General features: G+C 42.0%; 1 protein-coding gene and 1 pseudogene across 1 annotated transcript in view; one reads left to right on the plus strand and one right to left on the minus strand.

The window, feature by feature from the left end:
* The window catches only part of ANK3 (ankyrin 3), a 743189-nt gene that overhangs the window by 100049 nt on the left and 622727 nt on the right, over window positions 1-20413 (minus strand). Inside the window, exons 26-27 of the mRNA XM_027771266.1 lie at window positions 17965-18088; window positions 13287-13389 (exon numbers count right to left, since the gene is read on the minus strand). Coding sequence (XP_027627067.1) covers window positions 13287-13389; window positions 17965-18088 — 227 coding nt within the window. The remainder of the gene's footprint in view (window positions 1-13286; window positions 13390-17964; window positions 18089-20413) is intronic.
* On the plus strand, window positions 869-1280 carry LOC106734729 (40S ribosomal protein S26-like; annotated as a pseudogene).

Below are 20413 nucleotides of genomic sequence, written 5' to 3' on the forward strand. Positions count from 1 at the left end.
AGATTTTTGCTAGAGGGTATGTGTGCTCACTAAAGAAACAGAGAGAGATAGAGAGACAGAAATTAAGAACCCCCTACCCCCTGCAGGGGAATGACTATGCCACAATTACTTCTCCTCCATTCTCCTCTCAGGATTTTGGGCATGCACACACATGTGCCTGGTGCGAGTTTAAGTCGCTGGATCCAGGACTTGAGCAGCAGTCAACTACATGGGAGTCCAGTGATGGAACCATTACGCCATGTACTGGTCCCACCCATTAACTCATTTCATTTTATGTGCTCACCAGAGAGAGGGGAAGAGAAGAAAGCAGTCCTCGTGATCCTTTGCCATCCATCTCTCCCTCCTTTTGGGATTTTGGGCATGCATAGCCCAAAGACATGCCCAGCATGTTTCTCAGGCTTCTGGATCCAGGACTTGAACCACACAGTCGTATGAGATCTGGCTGCCTTAAACACCGTACCACGGAGCCAGCTTACAACTATTTACTTATTTTAATAAACATTATGAATTTCAAAATGCTCTGACATATTGCTGCGCATGGTGTCACAGTACCAAGGCTTTACTTTCATTTTGTTACTGAATAGACATAGAAAATGGTAAGTGGGGGGGACCAGGAGGTGGCGTGATGGTTAAGGCACTGGACTCCCACATGGCTGACAGTGGTTCAAGTCCCAGACCTGGTGACTTAAACTCACTTTGGGTGTGTGTACATGGATACCCAAAATCCTGAGAGGAGATATAGCACACATACCCTACAGCAAAAATCTCCCTGCTCCCCCCCCCAAAAAAAAAAAAAAACCAAAAAGATAAATGGGGACTACCTATGATGAAGGTTAAAAATGAATGAGACTGGCTCTCTCGCAGCCTCGCTTCCGAGATGACAAAGAAAAGAAGGAACAACGGCCGTGCCAAAAAGGGCCGTGGCCACGTGCAGCCTATTCGCTGCAGGAACTGCGCCTGATGCATGCCCAAGGACAAGGTTATTAAGAAGTTCCTCATCCGAAACATAGTAGAGGCCGCAGCCGTAAGGGACATCTCCGAAGCAAGTGTCTTGATGCCTATGTGCTCGCCAAGCTGCATGTGAAGCTACATTACTGTGCGAGTTGCGTCATTCACAGCGAGGTAGGCAGGAACCGATCTAGTGAAGCTCGCAAGGACCGAACACCCCCACCCCGATTTAGACCTGCGGGTGCTGCCCCTCGCCCTCCACCAAAGGCCATATAAGGAGCTGAGTCTTTAAGGACTGAAGAACTGTCTGTCCTCTGGGAGAAAAAATAAAACGCTGATTATACATTTAAAAAAAAAAAAAAAATGAACGAGACCTGGCTCTTAAGCTTCCTGCAGAAAGGAGGACACTCTTTGAGTTGAACGGGCAAGTATGGCTTTGACATCGCGCCACTTGAACTGCCTGTCACTTTGAATGGAGGACTTCTTTCCCACTTGTGAGTTTTCCATCTTGGAAGGTCAGTTGAATCCTGTAATTGTAGGCCTGTCTAGTAATGTACACAGAATGCTTGCATCAAACCAACAGGCTAGAACACATGTATTTATCGGAACACATGCTAGAGATGCCTAGATCTTATCTGTTGACTCAAAAATGTTTAAATTCCTTTGTTAACAGCAATCTCACAATTTACTGTGCATCAACTCAATGCCAAGGATGATCCTAGGCCTTTACATGCATCTGTTCTTTGAGTTCTCAGAAACTTCTAGACCTGAGAGAAATAACATACACATTTCACAGATGAAAAAATATGAGATTAAGAGAGACTTCAAACATTTGGCAACATAAAGTCAATGTGAAGCAATGAGTGGCTCTGGTAAATATTATGTTAAAGAAAAATTCACATTAACATAAGGTCTTCTATTCCCATGTCAAAATTCATACGAATAAACACATTAGTTTCCATTTGGAGGTGATGTCAAGGATACTAATAAAATCAAAATTCACATCATTCAGTAGAGTCCAAAGCCTGACTAATGATGATATCACTGTCTCCAAGAGCTTAATACTTTCCCAAAATAGTCTCTCCCTAGTCCTATTCATCAGAGAACAAGGACATGCTGGCCTTACCAGTGAGGACACACCCAAAAGCCCAAATCTGGAAATAATGTCCAGGCATGGAAGAGAAGGGGAGGGGCAAGAAAGTGTAAAGGGAAGAGACAACAACCAAAAAACAAAAACAAACTGAAAAAGAAACCTAATTAACGTCAATATTAGGTAACCCGCCAAGCTGTTGTCACCCCCCAGTGCTAAATAACACCAACACCAGTTAAGGTCCAGGCCTGAGTCTGCAGTCTCCTGTCATCTGTCATCTCTGTTACCTCGGGAGCCTGCAGAAGGTGATCTACAAACTAACTGGAGGCCTTCACAGGCCATGTTAACGGCACCGGGTAGACCTCATAACCATAGCTCGCATGCAATACCCAGTGTATCTAATTTGGAAAACTGTAGATGTGATTTCAGTAACAGCTAGATGATGTTGATGTAACCAGACAGAGGGCCCAGAAAAGCAAAGTCCTGTCTGGGATAACTTTACCCTCTGGCCACAAATTGGACAGAGGAAGGCAAGAAGAACCCATGTGGGTGTCAGCTCTCAAAGAATAAGGGGACGTGGTTTGAGTTGGGCTGTATCAATCCATAGCCTAGTGAATGGAAGTTAAAACCTCACTGAGCCTCCATTTCTGCATTCGGGTGGAGGGTAGGTAACAGTGAGTGTCTCATTCACTGCAAGAATGGAATAACCCACACGTCATCTGAGAGTGATCGGAGAACACTAAATTGCTATACAGAAACACAGATGATAATACTGTTAACCTAACATTCCAAGATTTTTAATCATTGAAGATAATTAGTTTCTTAAATTTACATGATGTGGCATCCCTCTATGTAGGTTTTTCAGGAGAAGGTACGTGTTTCAGACGACAGGGAAAAGTTAGAGCATCCGCTGCATTAGTAAACACTAATACCAGTGTTTATGTGGTGCAAAATACTTATCTAAACAGTGACTCCTCCCATGGCTAGTGCATTTACTAAGATGGGCTATCCTCTGCTTACCGGGGTGGCATTACCACCTAGTGATCAGGAGAATGTGTTCAAGCATCCATCAGACCTAAGTTCTATTATCAGCTTGACCATCTCATAGCTGTGTGACTCTGTCACTCTTAAATACTTTTCTCAGCTCCAGTCTTATTTGTGAAGTGGTCATGATATCCCATTAGGCAGTTGGAAACATGAGTAAAATAACCTATTTGATAAAATACTGTAGCAGGTACTATACTAAGTTTTATAATTATTGTGGACTATATAGTCACAATTACTGTATTATTGAATATTGGGGGAAATGGAAAACTGCTACTCAAAAAGATACTAGGATGGCACAGTGGTAAAGGCTGACACACATCCGAGGGTTCTGGGTTTGTGTCTGAGGACCTCCCTGAAGGCAAACGCCCATGACACCAGGCTGGCTGAGGCTGGGTGTGGGCTGGGTGCTGTCTCTCTGTATTTGTCTTTCTCACTCAGGGAAGAAATACATAAACTTCAAACAAACCAAACAGATAGTTCACCTGTTTGGGCAGCCAGCACAACTATTTTTATAACATTCTTTTAAGAAATGGATTCCATATAAAGGAAACCTGATTCATGCAACAAAAGAAAATTAAAACGCTTACTATCATGGGAAAGGCAAGTCTTTTTTTTCCCCTAAGGTATTTCTTTTCTTGAATTTAACTGTTATTACCCTTAAGACTTACTTTACTTGAGACAAGACTATCAATGACAATGAAGCTTAGTTCTCTGGGATTTCCAGATCTGCTTGATCTCAAAATAATTTAGTTATGAACTTTAATCAAAGAAGGTGAATCAAGGTCAAGGGAAGCAGAGAGCATGTCAGGTGTTGGCTTCCGGTGGAAGAAGCCTAAATTAGCTGGACTACTTTAAGTCGCAATACCAACCTTCCACCTTAAAAACAGTCTGTAATCTTGTTGACCCATCTTTGAGAGGTGTTGAATGGAGCACCTGAGTAATGCTGGCAAAGCACTTTGAAGAGAGACAGCAGCATATTAAGTGTCACTAGTCAAAGGTGCTTATCTCCCTGGGGACTATCTCTAGCAAATCTTTACTCTGCCACTGGCTACCTTCTGCCACCATGCATATTTCTGAGTCCCTTAGACATTGGTTTAGGGGAAGGACATACTGGTAGGCGTGTGTGGAGGTGGGAGCCTGGTGGAAAGGGGCCAAGAGGGAGAGGACGAAAGCCTGCTAGTAGCACATCCAGCCTTTGGATTAGATATTCTCTAGCTCTATTGCTGAGAGCACTGAAAACACACAGGCCTTAAAAACTCAAACGCACATGTTCTCCTGAAGAATCCTTCTATTTGCACGTTATTTACCTATGTATCAAGTAACATACTGCACACGGAATAACTAAATATACGTGGAATCATCTTTGGCTCCAAAGAAGACCAAGTCCAATCCAAATCGGAATCCTCAACCATGAGCCAATGAGAAGGGCTCTGGGGCAGGAGATGAGACGGTGGCCTCACGTGCACGGTGGTAATGACATCACAGGTGTTTTCTCCACAGGCAACATGCACATAGCTGGTGTGAATGTTTACAGAATAGTCTAGTTAACCTCTTAAACCAGTCCTATTTGAAAGTCTGCCCCTCACCCTCTTAGGCACGTGAGCAAAGCAGCTCTGAAAGGGAAAGTCGGCGAAAGGAAAGTCTCTAATCAGACAGCAGGAGCAGGAGCGGCAACTGCTCTCCGCTTCTCTCTCTCCAGACGCACTGCCCCTAAATCGCCAGAGCGATAAGGAAATGGAAGGTGCTCATGTCACAGTGTTCAACTGGCCTGGGACTCCTCTCTAAAATTTTTTGCTTAGAAATACCAAAGTTTATAGTTACTCTCCTAAGTCATACATGGTTCATTTTCCTTATGCTTTGTAAAAAATCAGATTTCTTCCTTTCTAGAGAGAAAACAAAATAACGGAATCTCAAGGTTTAATGGCATTTTAAGATTCTAGAAGACTTTAATTTTTTTCTTTTATTTATCTTTTTTTTTTTTTTTTCAGATTTTTGCCATAGGGCATATGTGCTCACTGGAGAGAGAGAGAGAAAGATAGAGAGAAAAAGTGAGAAATCATACCCCCAGAGGGCATGGCCATACTGTAATCCCTTCTCCATTCTTCTCTAGGGATTTTGGACAACCACTCGCATGCGCCCAGTATGACTTTAAATATGCTGGGTCCAGGATTCCAACTGTTGTCAGCAACATGGGAGTCCTGTGCCCTAACCACTATACCACTTGCTGGCCCCATAATACATTCTTCATTGCCAATGTTACATAGCTATTTATATGAGGTTTGACTACCATCAATAGTAAGTATGTTAGTGAGGTCAGAAACCCCATTTAAACTGGTTTAAGACACTCTCTTTTCAGATTGAAATTAAATTACTGGTTTGTATGGTAAGAAGGTCTGGTGTTGCTAACAGAAGTGTGGTTGAATCCAGCCACAGCTCAAAAGATGGTAGGAATGTGTGTCTTCATTCTCTACTCCTAGCAGCAAAAATAAGTAAAATTAAATAATTTTCTTAAAACACACACACATATACACACACACACACACACACACACACACACATAATGCAGCACCATAAGTGACTTCTGTTCTTCTCCCATCTTCACAGAACTCTATGAAAACATCATCCTGAATTCAGTGTTTCTATCTATAGTATACACCCTATGGTCTTTAAAAAAAAAAAAAGACTTAATTATTTAATTTTACTTGTTAATATTATTTTTAATTTGACCAGAGAGGGAAAGTGAGAAAGCAAGCCACTAGATTCGGAGCTTGAGCCATAGTTGGCCATTGGGCAGCCAGTGCCTTAACCACCATGCCACCTACCAGTCTCCATCCTTTGGTCTTACTACTACTTCTAGGGTCACTCGAAGGAAGTGAAATTAATCGGATAGCCTGTTTCATATTTTTAAGCCACCTTCATGCTTGCTACTTATCCATCTAAGGGTCAAATATTTCATTTCTTTAATGATGCCTTACATGTCATAATTTTTAGCCCTTCATACTGTTCATAATTTATTGCTAAATATGAACTGTCAGTTCTTTTCAAAGTACATCAAATAATAAGAATTTATCAAAATTAGAAATAAGCATAATAAAGAATACTTTCATCTAAATATAACTTGTCAGGCTAAAAAATGGCCTACGATGGAAGTACCACATCCAGATGAAGAATACTAACAGGCATAAGATCCCAGAGGACATTCTCTAAAATCCCCAACCAATGCAGATAAATGGTGCAGGTGTTCAAAGGAGGAAACCTGGAGCCAGCCAGATGGCCCGGTGACTCTGACTCTGTCACTTGCAAGCTGTGTCCCCTGGGGTACATTACTTAGCTTTCTGTGTTCTGGTTTCTTGTCTTTTAATGGGGCTAAGGAATGGCCTCATAGGGTTGTTGTGAAATGAGAATAAGCCACACTGGTAATACACTTAGAATAACTCTTGGCACACAGTAGGGGCTCAAAATGAGGTGTTCTAAATACCATCATCAGCGTCCCTCCACCCCATCATAGCTTCTGACACCTACGACACCTGATGGATAGTCTTCTGTCGTCAGAACGATGACTGGCAGGGCTGGAGCATACACAGGAAGGATGTAACCCACGCCAGACAGTGGCTTTCAGTAATTATGCTAGTGAAATGAAAGTACCAGCCTATTGTGTTCATCCCAGACAACCTGGCTTCAACTTCCGACTGCTCACTTTATTTTTAAAATCCCATCTAGAAAGGAATTACCGATGCTGCTCTGAGACAACCTGCCACACAAATCAAACGCTTACAGTAGATGCTGACCAACACACATCACAGTTCCAGCTCAAGTTGCTTTAAAGCCGTAGTTCTCATTAAGACACATTCCTGAATTACCTGTGGAGCTTTAAAAATCACAAGCCCAGGAGACCGATTCCAAGACTGTTTTATTTTTAAAAGAGCCACAGTGATTCTGATGGGTACCTCCATTACGAACTCCAAACATGAATCAGCAGCTTCCAGTCCTAGGTGCAATTAAAATCCCAGACCTATGGGCCAAACATGCTGGACACGCCCACATGGCCAACCACTTCGAGTTCCAGACCTGTTGGCTTGCTTTCACATTTTCTCTCTCTCTCTCTTTCTCTGTCTCTCTCTGGTCAAATTAAAATAAATGAATAAATAAAATTAATAAAAAATAAAATAAAATCCCAGACCCAGGCTCACCTCGGCCAAGTCAATCAGGAACTGGGCAATAACTGAGCAATTTATCTCCCCCCCATTTAAGATTCTGAGCACACAAGTACATGCAGCCAGCATGATTTTTTGTGTTTTTTGTTTGTTTGTTTGTTTTTTTAAGAGAGATTTTTGCTGTAGGGTTCATGTGCTTGCCAGAGAGAAAGAGACAGAAAGTGAGAAATCACCCCACAGTGGAATGGCCACACTACAATCCCTTCTCCTTCATTCTTGGTATCTTGGGCATGCATGCACATGTGCCCGGCTGAGTGTCAAGCCACCAGATCCGGGGCTTGAACTGTGGTCAACTATGTGGGAGTCCAGTGATGTAACCATTACGTCATCTGCTGGTCCCTGGCATGTTTTTTAAGCCAGTGGGGCTGGAACTCAAATTTGAGTTGCCCATGTGGGATCCAATTTTCTTAACCACTAGGCTATAGGGCCAACTTGAAATCATATCTTTAAACGTTCTCTAAAGGAGGCCAGACCAGTGGTTAAGGCAGCTGGATTCCATGTAGCCAACCACACAATGTGAGTCCTAGACTCTAATGGCTTGAAAAACACCCCAGGTGAGGTGTGTGCCTGTATGCCCAAAATACAAAAGGGAGGGAGAAGTGGAGCGGACACCCCCATGGGAAGTACTTTCTCACCTCCTCTTTGTTTTTCTGTCCGTCCTTCTCTAGTGAAGTGCATGCATCCTCTAGCAAATTAAAAAGTGTTCTAGGTCATTCTCATAAGCAGTGAGGGTTGAGTGTCAGCACTTTAAATACTATCTTTTGAAAAATATAAGACAAGATTCTACTTACATATATATTTTCAGAAGCATATCTACAGGTGATTCTTCTTTCTCTGTCTCTCTCTGGTCAAATTAAAATAAATGAATAAATAAAATTAATAAAAAATAAAATAAAATCCCAGACCCAGGCTCACCTCGGCCAAGTCAATCAGGAACTGGGCAATAACTGAGCAATTTATCTCCCCCCCATTTAAGATTCTGAGCACACAAGCACATGCAGCCAGCATGATTTTTTGTGTTTTTTGTTTGTTTGTTTGTTTTTTTTAAGAGAGATTTTTGCTGTAGGTTCATGTGCTTGCCAGAGAGAAAGAGACAGAAAGTGAGAAATCACCCCACAGTGGAATGGCCACACTACAATCCCTTCTCCTTCATTCTTGGTATCTTGGGCATGCATGCACATGTGCCCGGCTGAGTGTCAAGCCACCAGATCCGGGGCTTGAACTGTGGTCAACTATGTGGGAGTCCAGTGATGTAACCATTACGTCATCTGCTGGTCCCTGGCATGTTTTTTAAGCCAGTGGGGCTGGAACTCAAATTTGAGTTGCCCATGTGGGATCCAATTTTCTTAACCACTAGGCTATAGGGCCAACTTGAAATCATATCTTTAAACGTTCTCTAAAGGAGGCCAGACCAGTGGTTAAGGCAGCTGGATTCCATGTAGCCAACCACACAATGTGAGTCCTAGACTCTAATGGCTTGAAAAACACCCCAGGTGAGGTGTGTGCCTGTATGCCCAAAATACAAAAGGGAGGGAGAAGTGGAGCGGACACCCCCATGGGAAGTACTTTCTCACCTCCTCTTTGTTTTTCTGTCCGTCCTTCTCTAGTGAAGTGCATGCATCCTCTAGCAAATTAAAAAGTGTTCTAGGTCATTCTCATAAGCAGTGAGGGTTGAGTGTCAGCACTTTAAATACTATCTTTTGAAAAATATAAGACAAGATTCTACTTACATATATATTTTCAGAAGCATATCTACAGGTGATTCTTAATTAACAAATAAAGAGAAGATTAATGAAGAGGGAATTCACACATAACCCGGTATCATAGCAGAGAGTCCACACGACTATCCAGGGGTGAATTAAGGGGTTCACAGACTAATCGTGATGAAAGCCCAGTGGGAAATGGGCATGGGTTTGCCCCTCCCAATCCCCTCCCCAGAGCTGGCATCCACCCCTGCCTTCAGCTAATACAGGCCCCGAGGAGCACTAGGCTGGAAGGCCTGCCCAATCACCCTGGCCCTCCACCATACTCAGATGGGGTTAATGTGCAAGCCAAGGACTCAGCAGAATAATAAAGAGGCAACTGTGCTTTGCATGACTAAGGACTCTTGTGAAAGGAGAAGGACATGAAAAGTTAATTTTTATTCTTTTTTTTTTTTTCCTTTTCAAACCTGGATAGACCATGGGGGATCTGACCTTCCCTGCACAACACTTAACTGCAGCACAATGGGGCTGGCCCAATTTTTATTCATTTTAACTTTCCCTGGCATGTTTTTTAAGCCAGTGGGGCTGGAACTCAAATTTGAGTTGCCCATGTGGGATCCAATTTTCTTAACCACTAGGCTATAGGGCCAACTTGAAATCATATCTTTAAACGTTCTCTAAAGGAGGCCAGACCAGTGGTTAAGGCAGCTGGATTCCATGTAGCCAACCACACAATGTGAGTCCTAGACTCTAATGGCTTGAAAAACACCCCAGGTGAGGTGTGTGCCTGTATGCCCAAAATACAAAAGGGAGGGAGAAGTGGAGCGGACACCCCCATGGGAAGTACTTTCTCACCTCCTCTTTGTTTTTCTGTCCGTCCTTCTCTAGTGAAGTGCATGCATCCTCTAGCAAATTAAAGTGTTCTAGGTCATTCTCATAAGCAGTGAGGGTTGAGTGTCAGCACTTTAAATACTATCTTTTGAAAAATATAAGACAAGATTCTACTTACATATATATTTTCAGAAGCATATCTACAGGTGATTCTTAATTAACAAATAAAGAGAAGATTAATGAAGAGGGAATTCACACATAACCCGGTATCATAGCAGAGAGTCCACACGACTATCCAGGGGTGAATTAAGGGGTTCACAGACTAATCGTGATGAAAGCCCAGTGGGAAATGGGCATGGGTTTGCCCCTCCCAATCCCCTCCCCAGAGCTGGCATCCACCCCTGCCTTCAGCTAATACAGGCCCCGAGGAGCACTAGGCTGGAAGGCCTGCCCAATCACCCTGGCCCTCCACCATACTCAGATGGGGTTAATGTGCAAGCCAAGGACTCAGCAGAATAATAAAGAGGCAACTGTGCTTTGCATGACTAAGGACTCTTGTGAAAGGAGAAGGACATGAAAAGTTAATTTTTATTCTTTTTTTTTTTTCCTTTTCAAACCTGGATAGACCATGGGGGATCTGACCTTCCCTGCACAACACTTAACTGCAGCACAATGGGGCTGGCCCAATTTTTATTCATTTTAACTTGTCAAAGTAACTTTCAGCAATGATGGGCAGTGTTTAATCTGACCATCAGTCAGTATCATTGCTTTATCAATTCTAAATATTTTGGGTTTTTTTTCCCATGCTTTCTGACAAAATTATCACTGTGGAGAAACTGTTTTTTGAAACTTATAAATACAAAGAGGCAATTCTACGGTAGAGCCTCTAAAAGTACTTGAGAAGTAACTGCTTCTCAGGGGCAGCAGATGGCATAGCGGTTACATTGCTGGACTGCAGTCCTAGCTGGAAGGATGAGGCAGGAGGACTGAGCAACCCTGTCTTAAAAAAAAAAGTCCCATGGTTTCCTGTTTAAAAAATTTTTTAACTTTTCTACAGTAGTGTTGAAGATGTCTACAGAGCTGTGAGAAACCAGTTTGGACTAGTGGCAGCTCACCATTTCCATTTCACTCTCCTCACTCGCAGTGCCACACACAGTTCTATGTTTCTTTAAGGTCAGTGTGTGGAGTTGGAAAGTGGGATAATGATGGTGGTGGTGATGGGGTCACAGGGGCGACCGTGGGCCTAACTTTAGGCCCTTACTCCCAGGCAGAAATATAAATATAATCAGATGTAAACAGGAATTTGTAGCACATATTTTCTACAAGAGTCAAGTGTCACTGATACTCAGGGCATCTCTTTTCACCTGGGATTTTGTAAGTTGGGTGGGACTTCCTTAGGGTGTGAAGCCTAATGGGCATTTTTACAATGGGAAGTATTACATTATTACCACTCACATGTCCTTTCAGTTGGGAACATAGGGGGAGCCGGATTCCCAGACTACACTAATGACCACAGCCATGAAACAGAGTTCTTCAGAAAATCCAGGTGTACCTCACACACAAGAGCTTAGCTTCTTTGAGACAAGTGCGTTTTCTATTGCTAACGCCCACTCAAACCCATGACATGCTGTTGTACCTACGATCATTTTATAAAGGGTTTTTATTTTCTGTCTGATCTGACACTGAAAAGCCACTGTATTCACCTATGTAAGCCCTGTTTGTTAAGAATGTTTTAGAGAATGTAAAATAATAAAATATTGACCGTAGGCCCCTGTGAAGTGCAATGCACATTGGTATGTCTGAACTTCAGTCTATCTAGACACATGGGAGTCCCAAAAGTTTGACTACCCATTGTTTAACCTGTAACTTGGCTATAAGTGACTACCTTATTTATCTGCTCTAATTCACCTTCATAGTGCAATGAATAAAAAGCATGATTTCACCGATTACGCTGTTTAAATACTAGAAGCCACCTTTAAAACTGGTTTTACGGGCCAGTTTCATTCATTATCCAATCTCTACTGCGCACATTCAAAACCAGGCACTGAATGTGTCTAGAAATTACTTTAGAACCATTCTGAGTCCATCTGTAGCAGGACTATGTTGCTGGAATAGCTTATATCAACCCAATATGTATTCTACCATAATTCCCAGAAAGAACAAGGTTTGCAAACACCAAATGAATCTGGCCGAGATTACGGTAAAAGTCAAATCGCATCATGTCGTGAGAGTGTCCATCACAGGCAACTTTGAAGTTAAGGAATCAAAAATATGATCAGTCAAATCCTTTCTTTCTCTCTTTTTAAAGATATTTGCCAAAGGGAATGTGCGTTTGCTGGAGAGAGGGCAAGTGAGAAGTCACCTCCTAGGGAGATGGTATGCTGTAATCCTTTCTCCTCCATTCTCCTCTCTGAATTTTGAATATGCATGAGTGTTCTTCAAGCCACCAGGTCTGGGACTCAACTGTACAGTTGGCCATGTGGGATCAAGAACCTTAACCACCACACTGGCCCAATCAGTCTAATCTTTAACTAGATGTTAAAAACGAGTCTAGCAAATTTCAACATATGTATATAGTTAATTTAGTGGGGAAAAAAAATGTGGCTAACGTCAGCAACTTTAGATGAAATTATTAACTCTCCTTTAAAATTTTTGAAATAGATGGGATCAGCAGATGGCATAATTATTACATCACTGGACTCCCACATAGTTGACCGTGGTTTGAGTCCCAGATCTGGTGGCTTAAACTCATGTCAGGCATGTGTGTGCATGTGACCAAAATCCTGAGAGGAGAATGGAAAAGAAGGGATTGCAGCATGGCCACCCACCTGGGGGTGATTTCTCGCTTTCTATCTCTCTGTGTCTCTCTATCTCTCTGATGAGTGCACGCACCCTGTAGCAAAAAACTCTCTCTAAATAAAAAAGGGGGACCAGCAGGTGGCATGGTGGTTAAGGCGCTGGACACTTTCACATGGCCGACCACAGATGCAGTCCCGGGCCTGGTGGCTTGCTTTCTCACTTTCCCTCCCTCTCTTTCTCTCTCTCTGTGTCTCTCACTGGTCAAATTAAAGAAAACGAATAAGTAAAATTAAATAAATAATTCTTTAAAAAAAGTTTTGAAATAGATTTGACCTAGAGATGACAAGGGTACCAATCCCTTTTCTAGAAACGTATGAATTCCTCTCTGTGTAATTTTAGGGACTCACCTGAAGAGGGATATTTCTGTGTATGGTATGATTAAAGTTTTCCTTCAAGTGGTTAGTACCAGGAGATGTACAAATGCAAAACCAAACAAACATAAATATATTAGGTCATCGGGAAAGTCACGGCATATTTTAATATGTCATGACTTTTCCGATGACCCAATATATTTTTTGTCACAGGACAACAAAATTATGTCAATCATACAAATGAAAGCTTAACAATCAACAGATATTTTTGAAGGATGCATACCTGCTCTTTGGACGGCACCAGGAGTTCTTCAATCATCATGCTGTCCCGTGCATAGGAGCTTCTGTTTAAGGTGTAAGACCTATCCGAACTGAAGGAGCGGAGGCTGTTGTATTTACAGTTAACCATTCAACAGTGGTAGATGATGATGAGATGAATAAAAGAAAATTAATGCATGCAACTTTAAAAACAGGCAAGATGGCTAAAAATATCAACAAATGTTTTTGAAAGGACATCATTGAAAATAAAATCCCTTGCATTAGAGCGAATGTCTTAAGCACAGACGATTTTACGACAGCTCAGCTTTTGTTTAAAATTAGGCCAATTGGTGCTAAATCTGTGTGAAGATGAAATGCAGAAAACTTCGGATGTTTCACTATGAAGCTGAACCAACGTGACAATTGAGAAGAACCAGATGACTCGAGATAATTGATCATTAGAAAGAGATTTCTAGGGTGAGTCTCCTCTTTCTGGCCCATATCTGCTTGGCTTGCACTGCTGAGTGGAATTTTGTCCACTGTAAGTCTTTGGGAAGCAGACATGGGTTTAACTTGTTGAAGCCTCAGGTCTGTAGTAGCTACTCATGGAAAACATGAAGGAGGAAGTACTGCTAGGCTTCCCACTATGTGGTTGTCTCTGCCATCTTCCTGGCTTCGAGGAAATACTCAAATTCTCTGTACAGTTATTTTTTTTTTTGTGTATGTGTGTGTGTGTGTGTGTGTGTGTGTCAAATCTTATGCCTCTCCTTGCTTGACTCTGCTCTTCCTTGCTTTCTCTACTACTGTTCTCCCTTCCAGCCTCTCTCAGATCCTCCACAGCCCCTGAACTTCCCAGTATGGGTCCTCTGATGCCCCAAAGAGCTCCTTACCCACTGACCTCTAAACTAAAGGTCAATGAGAACAGCCGTGACCTTGCACACATCCACACGGGTCATGCAGGCCAAGACTGGGATGGCAGCTAATCTGAGAGTTAGCAGAATTCCTCATGACCCTCCAAGGACACAGAGGATGGAGGTTTGTGAGGAGCTGCTACGCGGCCATTTTCCACTAGTCTTCCTTTTTCACCTGGGACAGCTTTTCGTCACTTCCTTATTTTAATGTCTGAGGTTCCCTGTCTTGCCCTCCCTGGACTAGGGCTGCAGAATATAAAACCACCAGCTGGAGACTGGAATTGGTCCTCTGTGATGAGGTACCCCACAATTAGCACTGTGGACATCCAGACCCTTTGGTTGCAGTGTCTTTTTTGATGTAGGGGACAGGGACCATTTGCTTCTTCCTTTCTTTGCCTATGTCAGTAATAAATGACCTGGATCTGAATGTGGCTCACTGCATCTTTACCAGCTGAATCAGTCAGGCCTTGGCTTTAGTTTTGTTACTTGACAGGGAAAGCAAAGATGAGCTAAATATGAATAATTACTTGCTTTGCAAAGAAATTTCTTTTCCCTACTGCTTACTACAGTAAAGATGACCTGAAAGGGAGTGTTCTTATGTGGTGACACAGAGGCTCCTGATGTCATAGGCATTATTCTAGGTAGCTACACAGACAGACAGGTACATTCTTATAGGGATAGAGAGCCTGACTTTCACCATATCTTATTAGACTGATCTCTCTGACTCCAAAATAACCATCATACTACAAGATCATTATTTAGTGTGTCTGGCAAATTTTTAGGAACTTAGTACGCTGAGCAAGCATTATCCTTGCACAGCGGAGCTTACCTAGAAGGCCCCAAGACTGACCACTTTCATAGCTAGGTCCTCTGAGCCCAATTATGTGACCCATACCTTCTCTCCCCACACTCCCGCTCCTGCTTCAATCACAATCACTTCTTTCTATTACTCTATTCCTAACCCTTTCCCTCTCTCAAATACAGTAGACACTTCCTAGCTGCAGGACTGTTCCTACTCAGCACTATCCACTAGCACTCTGCTCTGGCGGAGATCCACTAACCCTGTGCTGTCCACAGTAGCAGCCCTCTGCCAGGGTGGCAACTCCTTTCATTTTAACGAGTTCCACTTAAATCGCCCCAGGGGGCTACCTGTTACATCAGGAGACAGTGCACTACTAACTACTGACAGCAACGTCCCACTGTGTTCCTCTCATGTGATTTGAGAGGCTGTGGGAAGCTGGGCTTTCTGTATCAGACATTCATGTCTTTAAATCAATCCCATGTCAGGATATGGTGACATGGGTGGTCCATGAGACAGTCTTAGTGTATAAATGGGCATATAAAATGTTTAAAAAAAAATTACATACTCCATTTTACTTCTGAAATATATCTAGTAGTTGGTGATACTTTTTAAACAACACTCTCTCCTTTTAACTTATGTATGAGTGCCAGCTGCAGGACAGAGACCAGAACTAGGAGCCGCCCACAACAGGTCTAACAAAGTCTCCATTTTACATAATGTCTAAAGTTCCTCCTCCTGGCCCTTCCAGACCAACTGACACTGGGCAGATGGAGCCCATTAAATGCAGCAAGCTTCACTCTGAACCCCTACTACACTGAAGTAATACTTTCAGCTACTAAAATGAGAGATTATTTGCATGGGGGTCTGGAAAGCATTAAAGTATTTTTAACTAGGGTCAACTCTATTATTTGTAGCCATCAGCAGACCTTCAGTGTTAAATAGGGGAAGGGTTAGAAACACATGCCTCAGAATACTACTATGCCTAGTACAGTTCAAATAAAACAGCAACCAGCCAACAAACAGCCCTTCGAAATCAGGACTTTTTCTTTAAACCCAGAGAAACTGATTCAATTACTTCATGCACTAAACAGAATCTGTTATGGGAACAAAATTCTTTAAGTCTTCAGTCAATTTTGCATAAGTAACGTTTCTTATTAAACATTTAGTTTCTTGCTCATTTTTTTCAAAATCACCAAACTAATTTTCTAAAGCTGAGCAGAAAAAAAGGGAAAAGCACATGGCAGCACATCACAGCACATCACATCACGATGCTGAAGAAAATAAAGATGAGAAAATGAGCCAGGGACGGGCAGAGAAACTGTACAAGGGCCATGTCTTCTTACCTGATCTTGGGACTATTTTTTAAGTTATTTTAGAAAAAACACAGGAGAAACAGAAAGCAAAAAATTAGACAGAGAAAAAAAGAAAAAAAAATGTTATGGTTGAATGAATTACACATTTAATGTATTCCTTTTACAATGTTACACTCAGAGTCAGAATATTTTACTTAGTAGAACTCATAACAAGGTGCTTTTAAAAGACTCAGCTACATATTTTAAAAATATTTGCCTCTGAGCATAACATGAGTTGCCAATGTAAAGAAAAATAAATTACATATAACAGCAATAAATAATGGTGCAATCAAAATTAGAAGTGTGAAAGCCTTGGAATATCTTTAGCAAAAACATGAGAGGCAATAGGCTGTTTATTGGATGTCAGCCGCTACAATTTTCTTCGTAGAAATGACTGATTCACGAAATGTGTCATGTCTGACCAGAGGAAGGGACAGCAGCTAGATATTAGACTATGAAAGCTATCAATCTCTAAGACAGAAACAAGATTTCAAGAATCTTGAGATCCCTCAAGCGTCTGCATACGTTCCACTGGAACTTGTTGCTATCTATGACTACCTGAAATAGTGCATATTTTTTAAAAGCTATTTTTTTCTTGTTGCTGAGACCTGCTACCATAGAATTTTAAGGCCTCTATAAATCGATTTATAATGCCACCGTTCTTCTACATGAAGTTTGACATTCTATTGAAGAAAGACTAATGCAAAGGTAAATCGATTCAGTATCTTCACTGGACAGGCCATGGACACAGAATAAGCTCCCCGGTTTACTTTGTGGGAAGTGCCATTTACGATTAGACAATGAAACTTTTTACAACAGATCCTAAACTATAGGAAAATGTCCTCAGGGCTTTGGCTTAGAAGGTTTAATTATTAGCTTTAAAATAACTCCCTTGTCAGCAAACATGCTGTTAATCCACACCAGGGAAAAGAAGTCTACAAATTCTGGACGAGGTCTTATTTCTCTCAACCAGAATAAGAAAAGTTTGAGTCAAGGATTTTCCAGGCAGAAACATTTTACGCTTCAGTTGTAAGGACCAAATTTGTTACCCCTCTTGTCTATGACTTGTGGCAAGTCACCGTGACACTCCTAACATGCTCCTTATAAACAAAATCATGAAATAATTTTAGAACATATACTCCAACACTTGTTAGACAATTTTAAAAAAAGAAAACTTTGTCACTGTTTTTTTTTTTTTTTGAGAATATTTTTTTGAGAATTAAAGTCTCAATCAGGAGTTAGTCTTTCAGAAATAGAGAATAGTGAAGAATCCATACGCGTTTCTTACTTATTGACAAATAAGATTTTCTTTTGATATAGAGAACAATTTTATTTTTAAACATGTGACCCACATTGGTTCTCCCGTTTTGTCAGTGAGCTCATTGGCTACCATGCTTGAAACAGGACTGCAAAGTGGAGAAAAAAAAGGAACAATTAACATGTGTGATCACATGAAATTGAGGACTAAAAACCACAAAAGAAAATGGCAGGACAGGTATACTTGAGCTGAAAACATTTCGCCAAATTCACATCTTCATCCAAAGACACTTGGGGACAACGTGAAGAATGAAAATGATATTGGTGTATGGCACATCATGGTTTTCAAATGAACTATGAAAACCAGCAACGATTAAGTACCTGGCAGAACGAGCCCCAAGGCTGAAGCCCATGTAACCCTCTGCGGGCAGGGAATCGTCGCCCAGTTCCTTGAGGTCCTGTGGCCCGAGATATTTGTCCGTGTCCCCCGTCACTGCGTCTTCACCTGCAGATGTACAGAGTAAGCCCAAATCAAAAACTTCTCGCTTGAATATGGGTCCGCTGGGGAGAAAAACTGCTCCTTTTCATCAGCAAATCACCCATTTCCTTATATTCACCTTCCCCTACCCCCTGGATAATTTTTGTAACTGCTGGTTAGAAGGAAAAGAGAATAGACAGAGGTTAGTCCAAAACTTCAAGAGTGAATTGAAGTAGCGGAAACAGCTTCCGGTGTGAAGTACCAATTTTAAAACATTACTCTCCCACCTTTTCTTCTTCAAGCCCCAAGATGGTTTAGAAAGGTAGATTTTTTATGGCAGAATGTTCCTCCCTTTACCCCAGATGAGGGCAAGAGTCATCTCTCCATCATTATTCTTGAGATTATATGTAGAGAGAACAGACATTAAAAAAAAAAAAAACAACCAATTTTCTCCCACAGGATTTCAGTTCAGGGCTTATGTAAGAAACTAGCCAATGACATGTGAACTATAATGTACACTTGGGGAACTCTGGAACACCACAGTTTCTGTTTTCTAAACTTGTCAAGCAGCTGTCCCAAAGTTTGAAATCTCTCGGAAAGGAACTCCACCTTCCACCGAGATAGAGGGGGGCTCCAGCATTTGAAAGGAGGTCTATGTAAATTGCTCAGTAACTATCAAACACAAAGAGTTAAATACCTAAAACACTTTTGCTAGCTACATATGCAGTAACGTGACCTCACAGGGAAAAACTGCATTCCAAGAGTCACAGGACAGGTTTTTCAATGGTCTTGCCCTCTGGGTCATTTCCCATCTTTACAACGGGGCTCACGTTGTGCAAAAGCTCCTGCTGCACATGGGCGAATTCAACCTCCTCTTATGATTCTTAATTCTCTTCTTGGACACAAGCATGGCTGGTCGAAAGTTTCCCAAGTCTGACTGCTGGGTTTTCTCGAAGGTAACTAAGTGATTCACCCAGCCCAGCCCTGTTTTCCTTTCTTCATTCAATATCAACAATTTCCATTCATTTAAACGCAGGAAACCACAAGAACTCCGCTTTTTAAACTAACGTTCAAGTCTAAAAATACACTGTCAACTACTGTTTTTGCAAATGTAAAAACTAAACATAGCAACTTTCTATTGCTACCTAGGACCAAAAGCTTATTTTAAGTAACTATTTTCAGCCAGGCTCTCTGCACATGCAGTGCGTCTGAAACAAAAACAGCACACACCAAGTATAATTTAAAGAAAGATCTTACTCCGTGGTAAAGCCATTTCCACCAGGCTGGGCTGATCAAATATTTTCCTGATGTTTCCAGGAATTTCTTAAGCAGTGATTTTTAGAATCAACCTCCAAACCAGCCCAAGCAAACCAGCCCCTGGGTTGTATCCACTCTTCACCAATGCGGCCGAGTTCCCCTCAGCATCTTGATCTCCTTGTAGGCAACAGAGGAATTACACATCTTTTCCCACTCATCAGAATTCGAAGGTTTTCAAAATTTCAGACCAAAAAAAAGAAAAAAAAGAAAAAAAGAATCTGGCAACACTTAATTGAGATTAAAATCCTTTTGATCACTCCGCAGACATCCTTTTAAAGCTCCTTCTGATTGGATTAAAATCTTCTCTGGCAAGCCTCTAGCAGGACGGAATGGTGACAGAAATGCAAGCCCTTGAGTTATTTGTATGTAAATATGAGGACTGCTCCGGTGTAGACTTTCGGTAATTTGATACCAACTGCTCGCTAGATTCCCTAACCCGTAACCGAGACTGCCTTAAACAGCGGGAGAGAGCCGGAGGTGCTGCATTTAATTAGGAGGTGCCTCTTCTTAAATATGAATGAAGAAACAGCCAACCCAGGTAGAGGAAAAACAGTGAAAGAAAACAAAGAAGTGGCCTCCGGTGGGAGTGGCAGGGAGCTCCAGGCAAACTTTCAACTTTGTTCTCAGCTGGGAACACCGGGAACCTTGGTTATTTATGGTCCCTGTCAGGTGGAAGGAGGGGAAAAAGAGAGAGAGGGAGGGCCTGCCCTTGAGCTGAGGTTGTGAAACTGCGGGGCTGAGGGAGCAGCCGTGATTCCCATAACTCTCCAAGAAGCCTTTGGAATACACTCACCGTCATCACTGCTTTTTATCAGGAGTTTGGAGAACAGAGCAAAAGTGAGATAAGCTTGAAAAAACAATGGAGTGTTCTGCCTTATTTTTAGCACAAATTATCTCAACTTTTTAAGCCCTTCAGGAGGACCACTGTCCCTCCTGGAGAGTTCTCAGCTGAGAGCGAGAGCGGCCAAGCAGTAAGAGAGAGAGAGGAGTTGCCTAGAGAGGTCTCTGTGGCCTGTGTGGGAGGCAGGCCCAGGA

This window comes from Tupaia chinensis, unplaced genomic scaffold (genome assembly GCF_000334495.1).
Source record: "Tupaia chinensis unplaced genomic scaffold, TupChi_1.0 Scaffold000199_1, whole genome shotgun sequence".
Taxonomy (NCBI): domain Eukaryota; kingdom Metazoa; phylum Chordata; class Mammalia; order Scandentia; family Tupaiidae; genus Tupaia; species Tupaia belangeri.